We start from the raw sequence: 23,939 nt of genomic DNA, 5'->3' as shown, positions 1-23,939 counted from the left end.
AATGTGAACATCATGATGAAGAGGATTGTTTGAATAGCAAATTGTCATTGACCCAGAACTTTTAGTGGCTCAATAAAAATTGAACCACTACATCAATCAGTTGTTGTGATTTTTGCAGTTTTATCACCCTGTAAGAGAACAGCATGTTATTCAATAAGTACTGAAAAAGTTTAGAGAAGGTTCACTTAAGTTCACCTGTAAAGGTTATAGTGCATTTTATGCACATCCTGAAATGTAATCCAAATCCAAACATCCCTAACTTTTTGTGAGTAGTATAAATGCTGACGAATGTGAGATACTTGTAGTGTCATGTCACATGTAGAGACACAGGCAGGGATATTGTGTGAGACAGAAGCATCATTCATGCTCCTTGTATTCTCTATGTGGTCTACCAGCTTGGCCTGGAGGTAAAAAAAAAAAAAGACAGAGCACTGCCATATTGGGTAAATGGTCATGTGAGGCAGCTTAGGGTTTCTTTCTCCTAGCACGGGCAAAAGAAGGTTATTAACATCTTAAATTTCACAGCAACAAAAGGTTTTGTTCTGAGAAGCCACAAAAAAAATGTATGTATTTCCCGTTACAATCAGTGTTTAAAAACTGACCGACCAACTCACTACACTCAAGGGTTACCTCTGAGGATGTGGTGTGGTGTGTAGACCCGAACACACAAAGACAACGTTAAACCAAGCCAGCTGAGCCAACATACAGGTCACTGATTTTACAAGAGATTACAAAACGCAAAAGGACGTTCAGACTGATGATTGACTGCCCTCTAGTGTCCTCACAAACACATGAGCACGCCATGCTGACAGAAGCCTTGGACATTCATGAAGCTTCATATTGGAAACTAACGACTAGTTGCAACTAAGGATTATGTTCTTTATCATTTAATCTGTTGATTATTTCCTTGATTGATTGATTGATCAATCAGAAATTGGACAAATTCTAATAGGCTCAAACTCTGAATATGTAAGTGAAGTTTTTTTTCCCCCATCTTCAAACATGGGCAGTATGATATTAAAGCTTGGCTAACAAGAGAATGCATTTCAAAGCCGCTATCTGCTTTGGATAATCCCTAAGAAAAGGCCAGAATCTGCACAAGTAATAATTTGCCGACTATGCAAACACGGTTTGTGTCATGTAATAAAACAGAAGTAGCTTTAACTGAAGTTTGGGCTCTTGTGTCGTAAAGCTTAAAGGGAAACAGTGTTTAAAGGTAAGCTCACCAGAACTTGTTTTAAAATTCACACAAATTAAAGCAGCACACCTAAATATACAAACACAGGGAATTTATAGGGAAAAACCATGGCTACTCTATATAGGAGTACATTGCAGTGAAGCATGCTGCGGTGAGTCCAGTGCACCTGCAGGCTGAGCTTTCAACATCCATGATAATAAACTAACGGTTAACCACATGGATCAATGAGCATTTCTGGTCCTAATGGGACACAAGTCTACTCATTAATCCCACAAAGTAATGTGGTGAGCACACATCCTGAAGCTAAAATGTTATTTCAGATTCTGGTTTTCTGAGGAAAAACAACGGCTGTACAATTTCCATGTGGAATGGGTGGAATTTACTCGTTTTATAGGATTTGTATCATCAAAAAGAATGAGTTTCTTTTAAAAGGTCTTCCTTTTTTCAAATTGAGTTTACTATCATTCAACTGAAAACTCCACACATTTTGCACAAACTGTTCTCCTCCTGAACCACAGGCCAGAGGGAAAATACCACAACTAACTTGAGCAAATAAAGAAAATTAGACATGTGCAAGTGATATTCCTGAATTTCATTACGTGCAACAACTTTCTATGGACTCAAGGCTATAATACCATTTTTATATACCACTTTTTGAGTATAAAATAACAGAAATGTTCAAATACAACCCAAATATGCTACATTTACCATCATACAAAACAATTAATAGGGTCAATTATGCCAATTCTTACTAACTGTAGAGACTGTATTTTAAGAAAAAAAAAAATGAAATAAGTAATTTTTTATTAGTTTCTAAACTAATGAAAAAATCTGCATCATGTATCAGCCACTGGCAGTACTAATTTCAAATTCAAATGTTCTTGCGTTCTCTCATGGCTGCTCTCATGTCCTTCTCCAACCTTAGTGTTTCAAAAATGAACAAATATATATATATATATATATATATAGTTTTTTTAACTTCATTAGATAATCTTCATTATCTATCGGAGTACTGTATGCTAGGGCTGCTACGGTGGCCCTGACAGCTCCACACAACAAAATGCAGTCATGCTGGGGCTATTGCATTTGTTTTGAGCCATCAAAGCCACCGTAGGCTGCAAAAACTGAATATTCATTCATCTCCTACTGCTTTATCCTCCACATGAGGGTTAAGATATCATTGCCAATCCCATGTGAGTTTGAAAGTGGATGATTGTTTGTCTTTATGTTGCCCTGTGAAGGACAACGTGTGCAGGGCACATGACCCTCATGTGGAGAATAAAGCAGTAAAAGGTGAATAAATGAAAGTGTCAAAAGAGCATTTTGGTGAAGTTCAGCAGAATACAACACACATTAAAGTCCAGATGAAAATCATATGGTATTATTGTTCTTAGGCTGCAAGGAAAATGTCAAATCTGCATGATTAAATTGCAATATCTGTCAAAATATTTGCAAACTATTTATTTTATAACTCCACAGTATTCCTCAGTATTTGGAGATCATGGGCTCAGTCATGTCAATTACATATAGGGTCAGCAAAGGGCCAAGAATAATAAAAGTGTATAGTAAATAAATAAATGTTGTAGTCTCCTTTGAGAGTAGTAATAGGTTTATTTTCGACGAGGGAGCATTGATAATCCGAGATTAGCTATAACAACACAGCGGTTTGTGGTAGACATGGTCATTTCTGATGACTATGCTAGTTATTCGACCGTACCATACAGCAAGCGGCTAACAGACATTCGCCATCGCTGCCTGGTTTGTTGATGCTGCGGGGCAGTTGACTTTCTCTGGCCTCGTTTGGAAAAGTGAGCCACACTGAGATTTAGCCTCACAAAGTTGCCCCGAAACAGTGTACGTTTGGCGCGGGTGAAGTGTGCAAACCTGTGGACAGAAGACACATAGACCTGTCTTACTTTTTGAAGTCGGTGCTGAAGAGTCCGAAGGCAGCTCCGGCGCCGGAGGAGGTCGGGGTGCTCTCCTGCCCCGCTTCCACCGCAGTCTCCGCTCCTCCCTGGTCGTTGTACAAAGGCCCCGTCGACATTCTCGAGAAATAATAGCGTGTCCGCGTCTGAGCTACACGGTGTTCATAAACGCGAGAATGTATTCGTAGCTTTAAAGGTTCCCGCAGAGAGAAACTTCTCGGGTTTCACTGAACTTTTCTTTTTACACGCAGTAGCGGAAGTGTTGGACCAGATGATGTCACATGACAGGGCATCAGCCACGCACAACTACATAGAGCTGTAAAAACTAGAACACAGAGTTCAGCGGCTGCTGTAGGGAATGCTCGTCTAGATTTTGTAGTTCTATGGTTGAAAAAATAAACCTCCGACCTGCGTTGTTGCCGGAGTAACAACGTTATTACCGCTCTTGTCAGAGAAAGTGAACAGAAAATTGCGTAATCTACTCTTACTATTAATTTTAGACTGGGTTACATTTATTGTTTTACTTAGTAAACATGTTATTATATTTCCTATACATACAGTAGTCCAATGCAAATAACTGGTTTAAATTATTATAGATTCCACAATGGGCCGTTTTGACATGTCACGTCAGGAAAAAAATATATATATTTTTTTAATTTATATTTATTTATTTTTTTAAATAATATAAATATATTATGGAAGCCTATTTCCGCCAGTGTAAAAAAAGAAGATCCCACTATCTCAAAATAGTGGCTTAGTATCTCAATATAATGAGATTGTATCTCAATATATTGACTTAGTATCACAATATAACGAGATAGTATCTCAAAATAATGAGATAGTATCTCAATATATTGACTTAGTGTATCAATATAATGAGATAGTATCTCAATATATAGATTTTCAAATTGAGAGTTAATAGTGATCCTGACCAAACTATACTTACATTACAGTCATTATTTTGAGATACTAAGTCAATATATTAAACTACTAACTCAATATATTGAGATAGTATCTCAAGATAGTATCGGATTATTTTGAGATACTAAGTCAATATATTGAGATACTAAGTCATTATTTTGAGATACTAAGTCAAAACATTGAGATACCATCTCATTATTATAAGATAGTATCTCATTATTTCGAGATACTATCTTATTATTTTGAGATAGTGGGATCCTTTTTTTTTACACTGGCGGAAATGGGCTTCCATAATATATATATATATATTATTATTATTGTTATTATTATTATTATTATCATTATTTTAGTGCTTTTACCGTTTGATATGAAAACTCGAACGTCATCTGGCTTTACTTCCGCCTGGTTGTGTCACGTGGGCTCTGCTGCTGGTGACCAATCCCGCACTACGTACCGTAGAGTCTCCAGAAACTGTCCACACTTGACTTCACCTCCGACCGTGTCATCTCCCCTTTGCGTGTGTCCGCCTCACGGTGAGAGTCTGTGTGTGGGGGTGTTTCTGTGGTGGCAGCAGCCGACCTGGATTCCGGCTTGAAAGAGCTTTGATATACACAATATACAGGAAGAGGTACTCGTAAGAAGGAGAATGTCGGATTTCGACAGCAACCCCTTCGCGGACCCGGACTTCAGCAACCCGTTTCAGGTAACGTAAGCTAGCTGACGTAGCTATAGCTACGTTAGCGTTAGCTACTGTGGATTGTTTCACAGTAATTACGACGTAGTTAGCCAAGCGACTGTCAGTGGGCTACATGTACTAAACTGCGGATATAACGCTATTTCCGGGCTAAAACCATAACCCACTTGTTGGTAGGCTTCACTAAGACTGACACTTTAGTCTACATTGGTGCACTTTGGCTCACTGAAGAGTGACACCACATACACTGACAGTATTGTGTGCGTGTGTGTGTGTTATCGCTGATTCTGACTGCAGGTGAATTGTGGGTGTTTTATCAAACATGTTATCCCGAGGGCAAACAGCTGATTAAACCAGGATTTTCCAGTTATCCTGGCTGATATAAGACAATACCTGTTTTCATGAAAACAGTGGTATATTCAGTAAGTTGCCATGGAGACGTGTTCAATTCTGTAGGTGCCACTCTGATCAGAAACCAATGCGGTTGTTATTATTTACTCTATGCTACTATGTTTTTTGGGGGGGGGGGATTTTTATTTATTTTCACAAGCCTTTACTATAATATAATGTTATAGATCAGAAAGAGTTAGATTACAAGTACAAGTACAAGCAGTACCTCCTAATCCTGGCTGCATTTCACAAAGGTCAAGCTTGTTTGAACCTTTACTTTTGTTTACGCCAGTACAATACTGGTTATAATACAGGAGGCAAAGATGTAAACACCTCTTCCTCGACTTTTTCACCCACCAGATCATTTCCTTCAGACACTTTATAAAGGAACCATGCATTTGTTTTGAAGTCTACGCAAACATATACTTTTGAATCCCTCTCTATGTAAAAAAAAAAACCTTGTCCCTCAAACACAAATGGGTCACTGAGGGCATGGTTGTGTGTGGTTGTGGTGGTACATTTTCTCACCGCTTTTTTCATGCGTTGGGTTTCGTCAGGCCTCCGGCTATATTTAGTTTTCACTCCAAAGTATCTTGTCATGGTGAAAGCATGCATTCGATCATGTGCCCTACAGCCCCGTCAGCAAGGAGTGACTACTGCATCCCTCAGTCAGCCCGTCCCGCTCACTAACACACCCACACTCCCCCCAGCTCATCACATCTTCTGAATAACAGTTAATTTGATTTAAGCCAAGAAAACAAAATAATCTGCGGCGATTTCTCTTCGATAAAACTGCTTATATGCGACCAGTGTCTTGTTTTAAGTATTTTCTTCCTCTATGGGGTTTAATGGGAGCTTAGTGCCATTTTCTGCCATTAGAAAACCTACAGTACCCAGTCTGTTATTCTTTATTGTCCTCTTATTATTATTTCTTTTTTTATTATATTATTATTACACATTAGTCACTGCTGGTTAGACCAAACAAGCAATTTGAATGTCTTGAATGTGTGATTATGTAGATTCGTTGACATTTATTGTGCAAATGTTAATCGGTAATTAGTCATCATAACTCTATATAATAAATAAATAAAGTTCATTATTGAGATTCTTCCGTAGTTTGACTCCTGTGTCTGTGACGCAGTGTTATTTAGTGTTTTTTTTGTTTTGTTTTTTGCATAATTGGTTGTTAAATAAACCTGCAACTCTCAGGTTATACTGTTTTCTCTCAGCTGAAACTACTTTTGCATACTGTTAGCTAATAGCTCATTTCTAGCGTTGTACAGGCATAGTTCTTATTATTATTGCTCTTTTTTAGGATAAAGATTGGCCTTGATATATACAGTAAGATGCTTTAATGTTTTTACAACGTTAGATTAAAATCTCAGGATGAGCTAATCTAATCCACAGTATCAGTATCAGTAGGATACTGGTCAAAGTCACTGGACCGGCTATAGGAAAAAGAAAGTATGAAACCAAAAATTCAATTATCATGACTCTTCAGAATACTACTAATATCAGTAGTGGTGTGGATATCGAGGTTGTGATATCGGTGTTGGGCACCATCCTCCCATTTTTCTCTGACAGTGTGTGGCGGCGAAAGACGCTTGTGGCACATGTTTGAGGGTACAAATGTGAATAATTCACCGGCTCCTCATTAACACACTGACATGACTTTTAAAAAAAAACAAAAAAACCCTGCTGTTCTTTCTGCGACTTCTCTGTCATTTGTTGGCCCACACTTTTCTTTTTCTTTGTTTTGCCCTGAGGAGAGATGGAGCTTTCTTCGCCACTCTGAGCTATCTTCAATAGTTCATGAAATCATATGGTGCCATCACGTGTGTCTCGAGGAATGGTTCGCACTTGTTTTTTGGCCCATTTTTTTTTACTGGATGTGGGCTAATTAAATAAAGAAACGAGGCTCCACATGTAATGAAAAAGTTCCATTGTGATCGTTTCTGGAGCTCCCGAAATCTTCCCGTGTTACATATTGCAGCTGATAGTGTTGACGTCTGTATTATCAAGATCACAGTGGACGTCGTGTGTTGTTTTGTGATAGGAAATCCATCTGTTTTCACACTGGCAGACATGTCACACAGGTGGGTCATCATGGGTCGAGATGACGAACTATACTTAATTTCTGAAGTAGCAACTCGTACACTTGGTGAATTTGTTTTGTTTTTTTTGTGGCTACACAGTACAGGGCAAAGCATTAAACTTTAAATACCAACCTGAAATATTGATGACCCCGGTCTGGTGACAAGTTGCAGTGAGTGTATGTGTTAGTGAGTGTGTGTGAGCAGAAGACGTGCTCCTGGAAATGTAAAAGAGTCAGAGAATCAGTGGCTGAGCTCGCACCGGGACGGGGATGAGGGTGGATGTTAAATGCTAATCTGCATTTTTGAATGAAACTAGAGCCTGACTGACGACAGCTGATGGTAAGCTCATTTATAAAGCGACGTGTGTGGAAAAACGAAGCCACCGCTTTTATATGCAAATTGCACTACTTTTCTTTTTAAAACTTGGCATTTCAAACTCTAGAAGTAAACAAACAGTAGTTGTATTCAAACTTTATAAGTAGTCCCTTTTAAGTAGAATATAGATGAGGTCTCAACAGTGCAGATCTGTTTCTTACTGATCTTTTATTTAAGTAAAAGTACAGAAGTATAAAATACTTGGTTACAAGTACTGTGAATATATCGTAAGCAAAGTATTACTTGAAGTAGCAAAAGTATGCATGCAAAAATGTTTATAATTGTTTTTTTATTACCGTAAGATGTTGAGCTGAGCACTTAAATCTCAGTTTGAAGCAATACAATTAGCAAATTCCATAGGCTGCGACTTCATTTGTTTTTTTAATTGTTCCATATTCTGTGCCAGTTCGTATTACGTTTTAGCTCTTATCCTCGCATTAGTCGTGATTCCTATTTTAATGCTCATCTCGTGTGGCCATGCTCCATTTAAATATTCACCTGCAACTTGTATTTCAGATACATCACAATTAGGTATTTATTTTACCCAGATCATTAAGCACCAATCACGTTTGATGATGTATCAACAGGGAAGAAGGGAGTCGGTTTTATGTGTGCCATTAAACATCATATTTCATGACTCTATTTTATATTTTATATGGAAATCTTAACCTGAAAAGTAACAATACCTACCTATGTACACTCTTAGAAATAAGGGTTCCAAAAGGGTCCTTCTACAAGGGCTGAGGTTCTACCTGGAACCATTTGTTTCTGAAAGGTGTTTTTAAGAGTTCTTGGTAACACTAATGGTTCCAGTAAGAACCATTTTGATCCAGAGAACCCTTTAAAACCCCTTTCCTGAATAAAGGGTTTTAAAAGATTTCTTGGTGGAACCCCCCAAAAGGGTTCTCCTGTGAGGACAACCCGAAGAACCTTATATGGTTCTACTGAGCACTTTTATTTTATATAAGAGTGTAGCACAGAACAAGTATAATGTCGAAGTAAATACGTCTTAAATCTGCTCATCAGTAAAGAATGTTGAGGCCCAATCATTTATTTCAGGTTTGTTTGCCGGCTGATAACATAAAACTGTCATTCGAAGCCCTAAATGTGCAAATGGTCGTGTTCAAATATGCTTGCCCTGCGAAACAGGAATGTGGGTAAAAGGATTGGCAAAGGGCTTTAGCGGATTTTTCTGCACAGCACAGCAAACAGTGTTCCGTTTCATCTCTGTCTTCGGCAGCGAGAAACGTTCGCCTCGCCCGCTGAAAACTGGCGGACATGGCTATTTATAGACGTCTTCCTGTGAAAATTATTGGAATCATCCCGTCTTTTGTCAGTATTGAATTATAGGCCTGTTGCGTTTCAAATAAAGACGGCTGTTCTGGCTTTGATCCGGTACAATAATGGGGGGTTTTCACACTTACATGAGACTTTTTTTTTCCCTTTCATACCGTAGAGACTTCTACTTTTGTCCTCGGTGAACACACAACAATAGACCTATCAAGAGCGTGGCATTCTTGTACCAGATTTTTTTATTCAGCCTTTCTACGTCCCTTTTTTTTCCACTAACATCTTTTTCTTTTGCGCCTTTTTTTCGAAGGATCCGTCAGTGACCCAAGTGAGACCGACGGCTCCTCCTGGGCTGGAGGAGTACAATCCTTTCACAGATGCCAAACCAGTGAGTGCTTTTACAGATTATCCCATGTGCTCATTTGTCAAAAAGTCACAGGATTCAGAGGATTTCATTTCGTGACCCTGGGTATTTGTGATTTTCACATGATGCAGTAGGTAGCAATGGGAATACAACGGTCAACAGACTGAAGACCTAAATTAGGAATTGTTATTCTTTAACACATAGATATTAACATGGGTGGTCACTCAGTCCAGACCTTTGATAAAGGTGCCATATATAAAATGTGTCCAAAAACATTTACTACATTCAAATTCAAAATACCGAGGTCTTTTAGGCTTCGTTTTCTGACGTAACTGGCAACCCGTGGTTGCTCGGCAGCTAAGACTCTACGGACTGCAATGATTGGTAGACGGCGGTAGGTGGCGCCACATGCCGAAACATGATTTCAAAACATAAACATGATTTGCAGTCTGCAAAATATTTTTTTTAATGCAAATATTTTGGCTGTACTGTTGGTGTTGTTGGTGAGTTCAGTTTGTTATATGAACATTATTCCTGAGTCTCTGTGACATATTAGGAGGATTTTATGGCCAGTTGATTTAGATTTATTACATAATGCACCTTTAATATGTTTTAAGACTCATTAATTAGTTGTTTTGTCCATAATGTGCAAAAAAAATGGGTTTCCCGAAGCTCAATCTTCGGAAGAGGAGCAAAAAAAAGCAGAACGTATTTACATAAAAGTTGTTGATTACTCAGCTAATCATGGATTAGTCAATGAACTGCTAATAGAGTGGTAATCATTGCAGCCTTATTCACTTGTTTCCATTTTGAAAATCCACACAAAACACCAGTTGTGTGTTATTTGTGTACAGTTTATTCTTGTAACTTCTGGGAGAAAAAGGCAGCAAGCCTAAGCTTTTATTTATTTTAAGTTAATTTAAGTTATTTTTTGTACAGTAAGTAAGTTTTTATTTGTTTTGAATGAATAAATGTTAACTTTTGCCTTAAGTTTGCCTTTGTGTGATCACATTATCACATTATCGTATACAAACTGTAATGTTTTGATGCCATAATTTGCCTTAACACACTATGCATTGTAGACATTTTTAAATCGAGAATCATATGAATCGAATCAGTTGAATCGAGAATCGATTTTGAATCGAATCGTGACCCTAAGAATCAGAATCCAATCGTGAGCCACCCAAAGATTCACATCCCTAGTAGTGTGTGTACTTTTTCCCCCACTTACTTTAACTCAACCCCGATCATTACTTTTCAAATAGTCTGTATATTCAGGGGTCGCCCACCATTTTTGCATCTCGGACATTTTAACCAGTTTCCTTGTTGAATGTGTGACTTTCTACAGAATCACGGCAGTAAGCACCGCGAGACTAAAATGTGTTTGTGCATGCGTTACCCTCCCATAGAAGCCTGCGGGGACGGCGCCCAAGACCGCTGCACCCGCCATCAACACACAACCAGCCATCATGAATCCCACAGAGGAGCCTCCTGCCTACTCGCAGCCTCAGCCACAGGTATGACCGACCACAGCTGGACCTCACAGCAGCTTCATTTGTCCACTGAGAAATAGCAGGGTTGATAGCAGCCACATCGTGTAAGGATCTCAACGGACCTTTCTAACATCACCCGCAGAGGTTTAGATGTACTGGAGGCAGCTGCTTTCATGCCTTGTTCGTGGACAGAAGGGCCGCTCAGCAGGGAAGCGTCTGGATTTGTATCTATGACTGGGGCTTTTCTAGCTCCACACTGACAGAGGAAATAACTTGTGATGCTGCATCTCATTTGTAAGCAGACTCCTGGGAGCATGTTGCTGTGATGTCTCACCTCCTACTGGTGCTGCCCCTCCAGAGAATTTGATTTATGCCGAAAGAGAAAAACGGAACATTTCTACTGAGCTTAACAAAAAAAAACTAAGGAGGCCTCCTCTCCTTCTTACCAGTGTGTCATCAAATTTATTTGTGTTTGTAGGAGCAGCCGCGAGCAGCTGCCGAGCTCTTAAAGCGACAGGAGGAGCTGGAAAGGAAGGCTGCAGAGCTGGACCGCCGGGAGAGAGAAATGCAGTCGCTCAGTGCTTCAGGAGGTCAGCATCAGACACTGGTCTATGAGTACAGCTGCAGATCAGAGTGACACATCACAAACATGTGCTGCTCCTAAACCCATGCAGGAACAAAGAAAAACCCAGCTTGATTTTAGTTTGGTTTTATCTAGTGCTGGGCACTAGGTTAACGTATGGAGCGTTTCCATGACGACTGACCAGAAAAAGCCGCATGTGACGTCACGTTTACCGGAGTCCAGGCATTTGCCAGTTAGCTCTGTTAGCTGCATTAGCTCGTTTAGCGCCGTTTGCGCTCCTACAGTCGAACTGAAGCGGTCTGTTTATTAAACAAAAAGAGCAGCGCTACAAATAACTAGCAAACCTGTGTACTGCGTATGTGTGCCTCTGTTTTTAAAGTTTGGCATTACTTTAGAGACTCATTTTAACAACCCAGAGTCATGTAAACATGACGTCATGCAAGTCTTTTCTTTTCGTCATGGAAACGTGCCGTGCGTTAACGTTGACACCGTTATCGATCTCACAGGCACTGATAAACAGGTTTCCCAAAAGAGCAAAGTCATCCTTTATATTCCCATAGATCATATACAGAGAAGACAGCTTAAGTTTTCTACTTTGACCTATGTTAGCCACGGTAAATAAATGAATAAATAGCATATCTTCTGCGGTATATCTCAGTGAACATCTGTGTATCATATTAACTAATAACTGGGTTAGCATGCACACAGGAAGCCAGGCACGAAATCAGTCAGTGCATTTCCCATAATGTACGTGGTTACTGTAAAATCATGCTTAAGTGCATAAGCCAAAAATATACTATTTTTAAACCCTGGGTCCATAAAGGTTATCAGTAAATTCAGAACAACAACAACAACATGAACTTATATTTCCTTTATATCTTTGAATCAGTCTCTAGCTTGACTTTCGTTCTCCTGTTTCAGGCAGGAAAAACAACTGGCCTCCACTTCCAGAGAAGCTACCCGTGGGTCCCTGTTTCTACCATGACATCACCGTGGATATTCCTGTCGAGTTTCAGAAAACTGTCAAGATCATGTACTACCTCTGGATGTGTGAGTCATTGTTTGCATTTCCTGTGCGTTAGTGCCCACATAAGTAGACTATCTATCTATCTATCTATCTATCTATCTATCTATCTATCTATCTATCTATCTATCTATCTATCTATCTATCTATCTATCTATCTATCTATCTATCTATCTATCTATCTATCTATCTATCTATCTATCTATCTCGCTGACTGTAAGCCTGGTAGTTATATTTAAAAGTGTTTGTTTTCGTTGGCCACCACCATTAGCTTCTTTCAAAATATTTGTCACTGGCATGCAGGGAATTCTGGGATAGGTTAGTTAGGGCTGTGAAGGAAGCACCTGTTGGATTCTCTGGCACAAAAAAATGTGTTCGCTGCATTTTGAGGAGTCTGCATGATGGGACAGCTGAGTTGCTGCTGCCACGCTCTGAATAGACTGAACACACTGCTGTTGTGGGTCGGCCCATGACGTGATAATCCTGACTGAATGCCGTGTCACTGTATATACAGATGTTCCTACTTTGCGCATCACATTTTTTTTTTCTTATGCAATCAAGAAAGGTGGAATTTGGTTCAGTCCACAAAAAAAAACACTGAGCTTTAGATATATAACAAGCGTGACATTAATATTTTGCTCTAAGCTGCCCTAGCTACAGCCTCACTGACTTGACTTTAGACTCAGTTGTGTTTTCACATGTTGCTAGGTGGAGTAGACCACAGATAAAGTGTGTATTAGTATATCAGTGACAGTTGCTAACTTTTCTTTTCCTCCGTGTATGTTGTCGGAAGTGCTCAGCCCCTGATGACGTTTCAAATTACAATTTGCATCTGAGATTAAGGGAGTGACTGGTTTCCTGTGGAATCCGGCAGCCACATGACAAGGACATGTGAGGCAATCATGTGGTTTGATAAAAAGCGACCGGGTCAGATGATTGCTTAAAGATCAGTGAGCAGGAAATAGCCCGAAAATAAATGATTCTTACTCTCTCCTTTTTGTGCTTTGAGGAATTTCAAGGAAACTCTCATACAAGCTGGGACTTTTCAAAAAAAAAAACCCCACCCCCACTCACACACGCTGTGGTATGTCAGTCAGCAGCGTTATGTCGTATTTCACACCGCGATAGAAAATCCACAGAGTCTGTACAGGTGCGTCTGTATCCACACTGTGGCTGTTTAGGTTCCCCTGGAACAAATGGAGTTAACAATTAATTATTAAGTGTCTGCGTGTGTGAGTTGTGCTCTCAGATCCTGTACGGCCTCCTCCCCCGAGCCTTCTATTTCCAATCCTGACATACCGAGGAATGCCATGTCAATGCCTGTCCCGCTTTCATTAAAACCCCACACTCATCCATTTCTATTTCCTTATTCCTCAGTTCATACCGGAACGCTGCTTATTAACATGATCGGCTGCCTGGCCTGGTTCTGTGTCGACGCAACGCGCGGCATCGACTTCGGCTTGTCCATCCTCTGGTTCCTGCTCTTCACGCCCTGCTCTTTCGTCTGTTGGTACAGACCGCTTTACACAGCCTTCAGGTAAACGACACAAATAAAAAAAAAACAAAAAAAAAACCTTTCTCCAGGTACTCTCGGGCTGCATCCATACTCACTCACTCATCTTCTGTACTACTATTACTTTAATAGACTTAAGTTAAAATAAACAGTATTGCATTAATCATAAAACAAATATGACAATATGTTATTGCCTGTAAATGAAAATGTGCATGTTCCATTGTTATCAGTGAAACCGGAATTTAATCCTTCTTTAATCTCTGATGACATACGGCAGTAAATGTGAATACAAACGTGTTTACCTTGGATGTGCGTAGTAACCGCTGTGCCGTGTTCTTCATCGCATCTCTTTGGTTTCACCCCTTTTTGCAGGAGTGACAGCTCATTCCGGTTTTTCCTTTTCTTCTTCGTGTACATCTGTCAGTTTGGCGTCTATGTGCTCCAGTGTATCGGCATCTCTGGCTGGGGCGCCAGGTGAGACAACAGTGCATGGAGACACAAAGAAAGCACATGTTAACATGCAGTAGAGGCAGAAATTATTATTGGGACTGTGGTTTTGAGTAAATGTAAATCAAACAGGAACAGGAAAAAGACGCAGGTATTGGGGACTAGTTTCATTGGTGAATTAATCACACATTTGGTGCTCGGCCTAGTCATTATTTGGAGCAGTAGAACAGTTAGTACAAAACTAGCTCAGTGACTCTGTGGATATCAGTTGTATATGATCCGTAGTGTAATGTATGACTGCTTCACGAGATTCACTGACTTTCTTGTTTCCAGTGGTTGGATCTCAGCTTTGACTTGCCTGAACAAGAGCATCCCAGTGGGCATTATAATGATCCTCATCGCTGCTCTCTTCACCTCGCTGGCCGTCATGTCGCTCATCATGTTTAAAAAGGTACGGTAGACGCACAGCAAGCCTCGAGGATGACAAACCCGGTTTCTGTAAAAGTTGAGACACAATTAAAAGATTACAAAGTATTTATGTCTTTCACCACAATAGTAATTTAATAGATAATACCGTGAAAATATTCAGGGAGTGAGAAGAAATCTCAGTGTAAAGGTTAAAGGCACTGCCGAAGTGCGCATCGTACATCGCGGACCCTGGTATTCTCACGCATCAGAGTCCTGTAGTATCTCACTTCACCATCGGGTGGCGGTACCAGTCTTGACATAGGATGCTTTGCTATCAAAGAAGAAGAGAATGATGTGACAGCTCCCTGAATAAATCTGGGATATACTGAAAGACAGTGAAAGAATGTTCTTTCTATTTGGGTAAAAATTGACATCTGGAAAAAACACCATTTGGACAGCAATTTTTAGTATCTTTAATTTGTAAACGATCAAAAAGAGCGATAAAAAGAAAAAGTCAGCGAAAAAGTCCTATTCTTGGCTCCACAGTGCAGCACAGAGTTCTACACGAACTTCCAGCCTCAGAGGATTTATCTGTCCAGTGGATACATGTTATATATGACGGCAATGTGCCTGCTAGAGCCTGCAAAAGATCACTTTTCCAAATGCTAACTGCTGTTAGCTCCCAGTAGCCTCTGTGGCTGATGTCATTTCCTGTCCCTTAAGCTTCATTTAACTTTTTTTTAAGGTGGACCTAAAGAGATACTACTAAACAGAGCGTTCTGAACAGGGCTGTTTTGGCAGAGTGATTGAACTGCTGTGGTGCTTCATCCTTATGGTATTTTGACCAAAGAATGTCACAGACATGTTCATTAGGACACCAGGGAACTAGGTTAACCTGGAGAAATTGGGTATAATATGGGACCTTTAATTTATGTTTCACAAATACTTTCTCCAAATAAAATAAAAGGTGTTATTTGTCAATTAAATTGTTTGGAAATGGAGGGGGTTGGGGGTCGTAATTCCAGTAGCTGTCACCGACTGCCTCTCTCCATCTTATGTGTCCTCTTCTGTCATCCTCACCAGGTCCATGCGATGTACAGAACCACCGACGCCAGCTTCGAGAAGGCCCAGCAGGAGTTTGCCACGGGCGTCATGACCAACAAGACGGTCCAGATGGCCGCGGCCAATGCCGCCTCCAGGGCCGCGCAAGAAAGCTTCAAAGAGCAGATCTGATTGGCCTGGAGAGCTCTCACTTTCTTTCTCTCCCTCTCTCTCTCTCTGTCTGTCTGTCCACCCAGTCATCACCCCCCCCCCCCCCCCCCACACCTTCCTACCCCCAGCTCACAAACACAGCATCAATCTCCATCCAGCTCCAGCTCCCTGTTAGAACACACGCAGTGTCCCGCAGCCTCCTGACAACGTCAGAGTGGTTTCTGTGAGGGAGCTGCAGTCGCCTGCAGTCCTTGTACATGCCTTGAAACCCCCTCGCCGACACAGCTGCACTCCCACCACTCAACCAGCGTGCTCTGTTTTTGTTTTATCTGAGTGTGAGTGTGTGTGTGTGTGTGTGGCCATTGAAATGTTTGTTTCCCTATTTAAATGTCTGCTCTGCCGCGAGTCGTCCTCTGCGCCCCGTGTCGAACGACAGCTGAACCAAGTCCGACTCGCTAAAGTCAAACGGTGCATTTTCCACCACGAGCTGCTCTTTAACTTATCAACATAATCACTATCTATCTATTTTTTTGGAAAAATAATTTATCGTGGGACAAACGGAAACGATGTAGTATACTCCCCTGTTGTTTTTATGGAATGGCACATCATGCAGATATAGTTTGCCGAGCATATACATGAACACTGCTGCCCCCTGGTGGAGGAATATCGTATTGTTAAAGATGAATGCCGTGCATTCCAGTTCACTGCTTTGCCTTCTCCTGTTTCTTTTTTTTGTCTTTATTCCTGAGAAATGTGTAGTCTTTATCCTTGAAGTGACGCGTCAAATCAGTTAAATATCAAACACTCGTCAAGTCGATCTAGATTATATTTTATATTACAATGTCAGCATTTGGTGGAAAGTGCACTTAATCTGCTATGTATCACTTTCTCTGGATAATCTGTCGCTGCAGGAACGACGTGAGGGGACTTCTTGGACTTAAACTGATCTCAGTTGGGCTTTACTCTTTTTTCGCAAAATGTCCGTTACATTCAAAACCGCTTTCGGTAAACTCTCTCTGGAGTTTAAATTTCATGCCGCCCGGTGACATTCTCATGGTGCACTCAGGAAGTGATTAGGACTAAGCTTAAAAAATTTTTTTTTTAAAAACTGTAGTCCAGAAGTACACTGTTAGAAATAAGGTTTCCAAAAGGGTCCTTCTACAAGGACTGAGGTTCTACCTGGAAAGAACCAAGAACCCTTTTGAAATCCTTTATTCAGAAAAGGGTTTTTCAAGGGTTCTTGGTAACTCTAATGGTTCCAGTAAGAACCATTTTGATCCAGAGAACCCTTTAAAACCCCTTTCCTGAATAAAGGATTTTAAAACCCTCCGAAACGGTTCTACCTGGAGCCAAAAGGGGTTCTAATATGAGGACAACCCGAAGAACCTTATATGTTTCTACTTAGCGCTTTTATTTCTAAGAGTGTCCAGATAATGACATGAACAACAACAAAACGTCACATGCTTTTGTTCATCAAACTGACTTCCATTCTCCGTGTTAACAGTCAGTGAGCCATCGACACCATTGAAAGACTTAGACTGTTGCTTCAGATTTCAAATTAGGTTCCCTCAGTTAAGAGCTCATTCTTTGGGTGAGATACAGGAACACCAGCCATTCCCAGACAGGGAAGCACACAGAACATTCACATACATCTAATGTTAGTTTAGAGTTTTCTGACTCAAAACACTTCCTTCCCCTGCCTTTAAGCAGCGTTTGACGACTGTTTTGGGTGGAATGTCTCTTTAAACGTTCCCTCGAGTCTCTCTATCAGACTGCACTTTGAATCTTTACATCTTTACATGTGCAGTCCCTCCTCTCCTGGTGTCATTTTCCCCCTCCACAGCAAACCAATGACTGATGACTCTGCTCACGTCCACTGTGTTGTACAGTGCATACAACTGCATGTCCGTGTGGATCTGGAGAGGGCTTCTTCCACTCGAATTCCCCCTCCAGCGTTTCTTGTGTCGTGGAGATTTACCTCAGTTGTTCTCAGGATGTGCTCTTCACTTGCATGACGAGGTGAACAATTCTTACTAATCACGACAACGGCGCCGGAATTAAAACACACGTGCTGTACATTGACATACTATTTTAATTAAAGTAAGTCATGGCAAACCTGGCCAGTAATGTCCTGATAATTGCTTGCGTGTTAATATATTGAGAATTGCAGTTTGACTATCTGTTTTATTTGAAAACCACAATCGGATCCACAATCTAATCTGGAGATAGGGTCACTTGATTATTTTCTTTTTTTCTTTAATTCCAATGGTTCAAATGCATTTTAACGGTGGCCCTGAGGTTCAAAACACAAATGCAAATCACAAAACGCAAAACCAAAAACGCAAACCCAAATCACAAACGCAAATCCAGAAACACAAACGCAAATCAAAAAACACAAACGCAAATCACAGAACTCAAACGCAAATCACAGAACTCAAACGCAAATCACAGAACTCAAACGCAAAAACACAAACGCAAATCACAAACGCAAATCAAGAAACGCAAATCAAAAAACACAAACGCAAATCACAGAACTCAAACGCAAATCAAGAAAGACGAACGCAAATCAAGAAAGACGAACGCAAATCAAGAAATATAAACGCAAATCAAAAAACAAATGCAAATCACAAAAAACAAACGCAAATCACAAAACACAAATCAAAAAAAAAACGCAAATCACAGAACACAAACGCAAATCAAAAAACACAAACGCAAATCCAAAAAAACAAACACAGCCGCAAAGCAAAGAGTTAATGTTTTTGTGTTTTCTGTTTTTGTGTTTGTGTTTTGATTGAATGTTTTTGTGTTTTTTTGATTCGCATTTATGTTTCTGTTTTACGTTTGTGTTTTGCACTTCAGGGCCACCGTACATTTTACCTGCTGAAACCTTGTCTATAAATGTGTCTTCTTGTTGTCTATGTTTTTTGAGTGCAGGAGCTCAGATTATCCCCCCGTCTGTCATGTCTTATGTTCAAGCCAGTGAAGCCTTTGTGTGTATGTGATGTGTAGGAGTGTGAATATCAAGGGATTATGGAGTCTTAATCTGTGTGCAGGGCAGAGTCTGGGACCATTATTGACTTCTTCTTTTATTCTCTCTTTAATTTGTGGGACTTCCTGAAACCTGCCTTGATTTATTCACACTGGCTGAATTGACAGCAGCACACGTTCTGTGCTGTACCTAAGTGTACTACACTTATTTAGATCTATTCCTGTTGTTATTTTTAAAGACAAAACAGGACAAATATTGATCCGACTGTGAAGCGACGTGAACTGTGACACACTGGAGGAGCGCCGTGGCTCCACGCTGTGCTTCACCTTAATCCGTGGGAACGATATCAAAGCAGTGAAATTTGAACAAAATCCTCCAGAGATATAATGTTTGTATATTTTGTATAATTTACAGACGGTCAGCAGTTTGCGTTGAAGTTTGTGGTCATTTTAAGATGCGCTGTTGTTTTTCGGGCTTCAGTCGCATGTCGAGTAGTTTTGAGTTTTGTATATTTATTGTAGCACTGAATAAAATTCTTCTTCTCTGCATCTTTTTCTAATATATATTTCTTCCATTTGTGTCGTGCAAGGTGAGAAAAGACGCGGCATGAACGTGTCGGTGCGTAGCAAAAGTGCAGTGTCGTCATCGAGACTCGAAAAGCTCCATATAAATACAGAAAATCAGAAAAAAAAGTGGATTTAAAGAGCACTGGCAGCTGAAAACCAGAAGGGGTCACTAGTTGCCAAATAAAATTAAGTTCACTAATGTGTTGCAGATTTTTCAGGTCTCCTATGTAAAGTGATTAAGGTGTAAAATCATGACCTATTTATTCAGCACTACATGTATTATATATACGTATATATACATATACATACTGTACATATATCTATGTATACATATATATGTACTGTATGTTATGTGTATATATACATACAGACATATATACATACTGTACATATATACATATATGTATGTATACATTATATTTACTGTATATAAGTATACATATATATACATATATATAAATACATATACATACATATATACACAAATACATACATATATATTAATACATATGTGTATATATTATATACACATATACATATATATATACACATAAATATATATACATACATATATATATATATACATACATATATATATATACATACATATATAAGGAAATCTCTTTGAATTGCAACAAAGAAAGTCCTCTACAATGGAAAAATCCCAGGAGATTTTTTTTTTATTTTTTTTCCACCCTCCTGATGTTTGATGGGATCATTGTCTCTGCGGGGTTCACAGTACATGCACTGCCAAAACATTTTTTTTAGACGTCGTCACGGTAGGGAGAAAAAAAGCACAGGTGCAAATAATTAAATTAAAGCTGCAGTGTGTGAATTTTGGTGATTTTTTTAGTTATTGTTGTTGGTATAATTATTCGAAGGCTGCGTCCTTCATCAAGCAATAACCATTAGCATCGCAAAAACAACAATTCTTTACTTTAACACCGTATAGTATTTTTAAAATATTTTTTGATGTGTTTTTGTTGCTTTTCAACTTTCCTTTAGCTGATATTTAACTTAAGGCGCCGGTGCCTTCACTTGGACATGTGGATCAGTGTTGTTTCCTGGTGTCACTGGGTGTTTTCAGGTTTTACAACTACGGTGGCCCTGAGGTGCAAAACACAAACGCAAAACACAAAACGCAAAAACACAAACGCAAATCAAAAATCACAAAAACAAATGCAAATCACAGGCGCAAAACACAAAAACACAAATGCAAAAGCAAAACACAAATGCAAATCACAAAAAACAAAAACAAACGCAAACGCAAATCACAAGCGCAAAACACACAAACGCAAATCACAAAACACAAATGCCAAAAAATAATCACAAAACGCAAAAACACACACACAAATCACAAAACACAATCACAGAGCAGAAAAGACACACCAAGTGTGTTTGTGTTTTGTGATTTGCGTTTTGTGTGTTGCACCTCAGGGCCACCGTATACAACAGACACCACTTCTCCCCACCCACACTTTATCCAGAGCCATCTGGAAGCTTTCTCTCCTCTGCCTCCACGTTGTTGCTGTTCTGATTTACTTCATTGTGTTTCCATCATGGAAATAATTTATAATGTATTTAACAAAGATACACAGACTTAAGCATAATAATAACATATGACGATGCTGATCCTGACGTTCTCTTATGTCAACCACACTAGTGTATATTTCGACTTCCAGTAAAAGGAGTCAAGGTCAGTGCCTTTACTTTCACTTTCATGGTGTGAAAAGCAACGAGGAGTCTCCGTCTGCCCTGGTTCTCTTTCCCCCCGTGACGCTTCCTGCGAAAATGGAAAAGTGAGAGGCAAAACTAAAAGCCTCTGGCAGAGAAACAGGCCTGAACTGCAGATTGCAGGATTTGTCATGTGCCTAATCTGGAAGTCATCAAGCTCTGTGTTTAGTTTGAGTGCAGCGGTGGAGGAAAGCAGCCACAGGGTTGTGCCAGAGACTGAGCAGTCGAGTCCACATGTTGGGAGGAACATCTGGAGAAGCAGTTATATTAGCACACACACACACACACACATATATATACTGTATATATGCACATACAGTACACTAAGATTTAGTGGATGAAAGGTCAAACAATGGCTAAACGTATGGTTGTTAATGTGAATAATCAAGCAATACAACATTTTAAAATCCTTCAAGTACACAAAAGTACAAAAAAGACACACAAACCACGCACAAAGAGAAAGTATGATCAGAAATAACACACAACATAAGAATAGCACACAAAACTACAAAAAAGACCGGAAAACAAGCACAAAGAGAAAGTATGATCAGAATAACACACAAAATGATTAGAATCACACACTGAAGAACCAAAAAGACACACAAATCATGCACAAAGAGAAAGTATGATCAGAATAACGCACAAAATGATTAGAATAGCACGCAAAACTACAAAAAAACACAAATCAAGCACAAAGAGAAAGTATAATCAGAATAAGGCACAAAATGATTAGACTCACACACTGAAGTACAAAAAAGACACAAAACAAGCACAAAGAGAAAGTATGATCAGAATAACACACAAAATGATTAGAATAACGCACAAAATTATTAGAATAGCACACAAAACTACAAAAAAAGACACAAATCATGCACAAAGAGAAAGTATAGCGCACAAAACTACAAAAAAGACACAAATCATGCACAAAGAGAAAGTATGATCAGAATAATGCACAAAATGATAAGAATGGCACACTAAAGTCGACAAAAGACGCACAAATCAGGCACAAAGAGAAAGTATGATCAGACTAACACACAAAATGATTAGAATAGCACACAGAAAAAGATGCAAAACAACCACAAAGACACACAAAACAAACATAAAGACACAAAATGGTCAGAAAAAGACACAACAACCACCAAGTAGACACAAAACAACGTCCATCCATCTTCTACCACTGTATCCTCCACATGAGGGTCGCAGGGGGACGCTGCGCCAATCTCAGCCGACATAGTGCGACCGGTGGGGTACAAAACGACGACAACACAAAAACCACCAAAGAGACAACAAAAGGATCAGACATAAAAAAAAATGTCATGTCGTCCAAAATTTGACAATTTTTTTGAATACATAATTTTGGGTCCAAAATTTTACAAAAACGTCACATTATGCGGTCCTCCAAAATTTGAATTTTTTTTGACTTTTTTTTTTCTGTCCAAAATTTAACAAAAACGTCATACTACACTGTGTCTTCCAAAATTTGACAATTTTATGAAATTTTTTTTAGTCCAAAATTTGACAAAAATGTCATACTATACTATGGCTGTTTTGGGCGAGTGGGGGGGGGGACTTTTCCACGTCTTCCCCAGGGTCCCACTGTCTCATAATCCGTCCATGTTTACAACTGAAAAGTAGTGGAAATACTCAAGACGTACCTCCTTAGTGATGTACTCGACACAAGGCAAGTTCATTTCTGCATCAGTGGAAAAATTGATCTCCCACTGGATGGAAAATGCACTCCCCCACCACCACCCCCACCTGAGGCCAAACCGAGGCCTGAGCATAGAACTGGATGCTACGTCCAACACTCAACGTTTCACAGTTCAGTGTGGGAGAATAAAAAAACAACGAAAACAAGTTTCTTTTTTCCCTCCCCCGATTTCTCTTTATTCTTTATTCATTTGGCAGAAAACAAATGAGAACACGATCGGACATCATCTTTACGCAGCCTCCCTGAAACCAGACGTCGACTCGTGACAGCAATTTCTTCATCTATGCGTCCGTGTCTTTGTGCAGCGACCGCAGGAAAAGTTCTGCTGGATCGACGACCAGGACGACCAGGACGACCCCTTCACAGGTCATCGCTCTCAGCTTAAAAGGGAAAAAAAAGCAGAGGACAAACGATGTGCAGTCTGTGTTGTGGCTGATACATTTTCAAGGGTCTGCAAACGGTACATTCTGTAAGCTTTTAACAGGACGTCCACACTGAGCTGAAGACCGTTTGATTCTGCGAGTAGTTTATTCTGACTGTGTAGTGGTTCCCTTGTTGAGCTAATACTCACAACGTGGCAAACAAGTCGAGGTCTGGCGACGGTAACGCCAGTGTGTGTGTGTGTGTGTGATTCCCATTTTTTTTTTTTTCATTTTTTCATTTCTAAGGCAAGAGTGACTTCATCAGCCCAGCTTGGATCAAGCCAACCATCATTATTCTGTGATCGTAACTATGTACAAAATATATATATATAATCACACTTATTTACAGAGCACGTGGCGACGGACGAAGCCTGAGGCCACGTGGCCACACATGAATACAATAGCATACACAGCACCTCTAGTGGCAGAAAGACAAAAATTGGCACTTGAAGGTTTCTCCCACGTAAAAACACAAAACAAAGACACAATGAGAGTCAGTTTTAGTGGTAAACAAATTCAGGGGCCTCCATTTCACAAGCTGCGCCTCAAGGGAAAAGACACGAGAGGCAGCGGGGAAGGTTATT

The 23,939-nt window shown here is 39.8% G+C and overlaps 2 protein-coding genes across 3 annotated transcripts in view; one reads left to right on the top strand and one right to left on the bottom strand.

The window, feature by feature from the left end:
- The window catches only part of ap3b1a (adaptor related protein complex 3 subunit beta 1a), a gene marked incomplete at its 5' end in the record, with an annotated part of 66,633 nt that extends 63,391 nt beyond the window's left edge, over window positions 1-3,242 (bottom strand). Inside the window, 1 exon segment of the mRNA XM_083891068.1 lies at window positions 3,115-3,242. Within this exon segment, the coding sequence (XP_083747194.1) occupies window positions 3,115-3,242 (128 nt within the window).
- Window positions 3,243-4,556: 1,314 nt separating this feature from the next.
- On the top strand, window positions 4,557-20,616 carry LOC310928495 (secretory carrier-associated membrane protein 1-like). Of its 2 annotated transcripts, XR_014592857.1 has the most exons (10): window positions 4,557-4,747; window positions 9,200-9,277; window positions 10,663-10,770; window positions 11,225-11,336; window positions 12,251-12,379; window positions 13,731-13,890; window positions 14,239-14,340; window positions 14,647-14,764; window positions 15,805-18,231; window positions 20,601-20,616. XR_014592857.1 is itself a non-coding variant. In XM_083891050.1 (9 exons), the coding sequence occupies exons 1-9, from the start codon at window positions 4,691-4,693 to the stop codon at window positions 15,952-15,954; spliced, it is 1,014 nt and encodes a 337-aa protein (XP_083747176.1). In that variant the 5' UTR covers window positions 4,557-4,690; the 3' UTR covers window positions 15,955-19,438. The 2 variants fall into 2 exon arrangements, 1 of the variants encoding a protein (XP_083747176.1); XM_083891050.1 differs by lacking the exon at window positions 20,601-20,616 and having other exon boundaries at window positions 15,805-19,438.
- The last annotated feature ends 3,323 nt before the right edge of the window (window positions 20,617-23,939 follow it).

This window comes from Microchirus variegatus (genome assembly GCF_963457635.1).
Source record: "Microchirus variegatus genome assembly, chromosome: 1".
Taxonomy (NCBI): domain Eukaryota; kingdom Metazoa; phylum Chordata; class Actinopteri; order Pleuronectiformes; family Soleidae; genus Microchirus; species Microchirus variegatus.
Note: the sequence above shows the minus strand (reverse complement) of the source record. Positions and strands in the feature narration are given on the sequence as shown.

Bases quoted from the DNA above. Each gene is read 5' to 3' on its own strand.
- LOC310928495 (XM_083891050.1), top strand. From the start codon at position 4,691: ATGTCGGATTTCGACAGCAACCCCTTCGCGGACCCGGACTTCAGCAAC. The intron at 4,748-9,199 runs GTAACGTAAGCT...TTTTTTTCGAAG, and splicing joins ACTTCAGCAACCCGTTTCAG to GATCCGTCAGTGACCCAAGT. The intron at 10,771-11,224 runs GTATGACCGACC...TTGTGTTTGTAG, and splicing joins ACTCGCAGCCTCAGCCACAG to GAGCAGCCGCGAGCAGCTGC.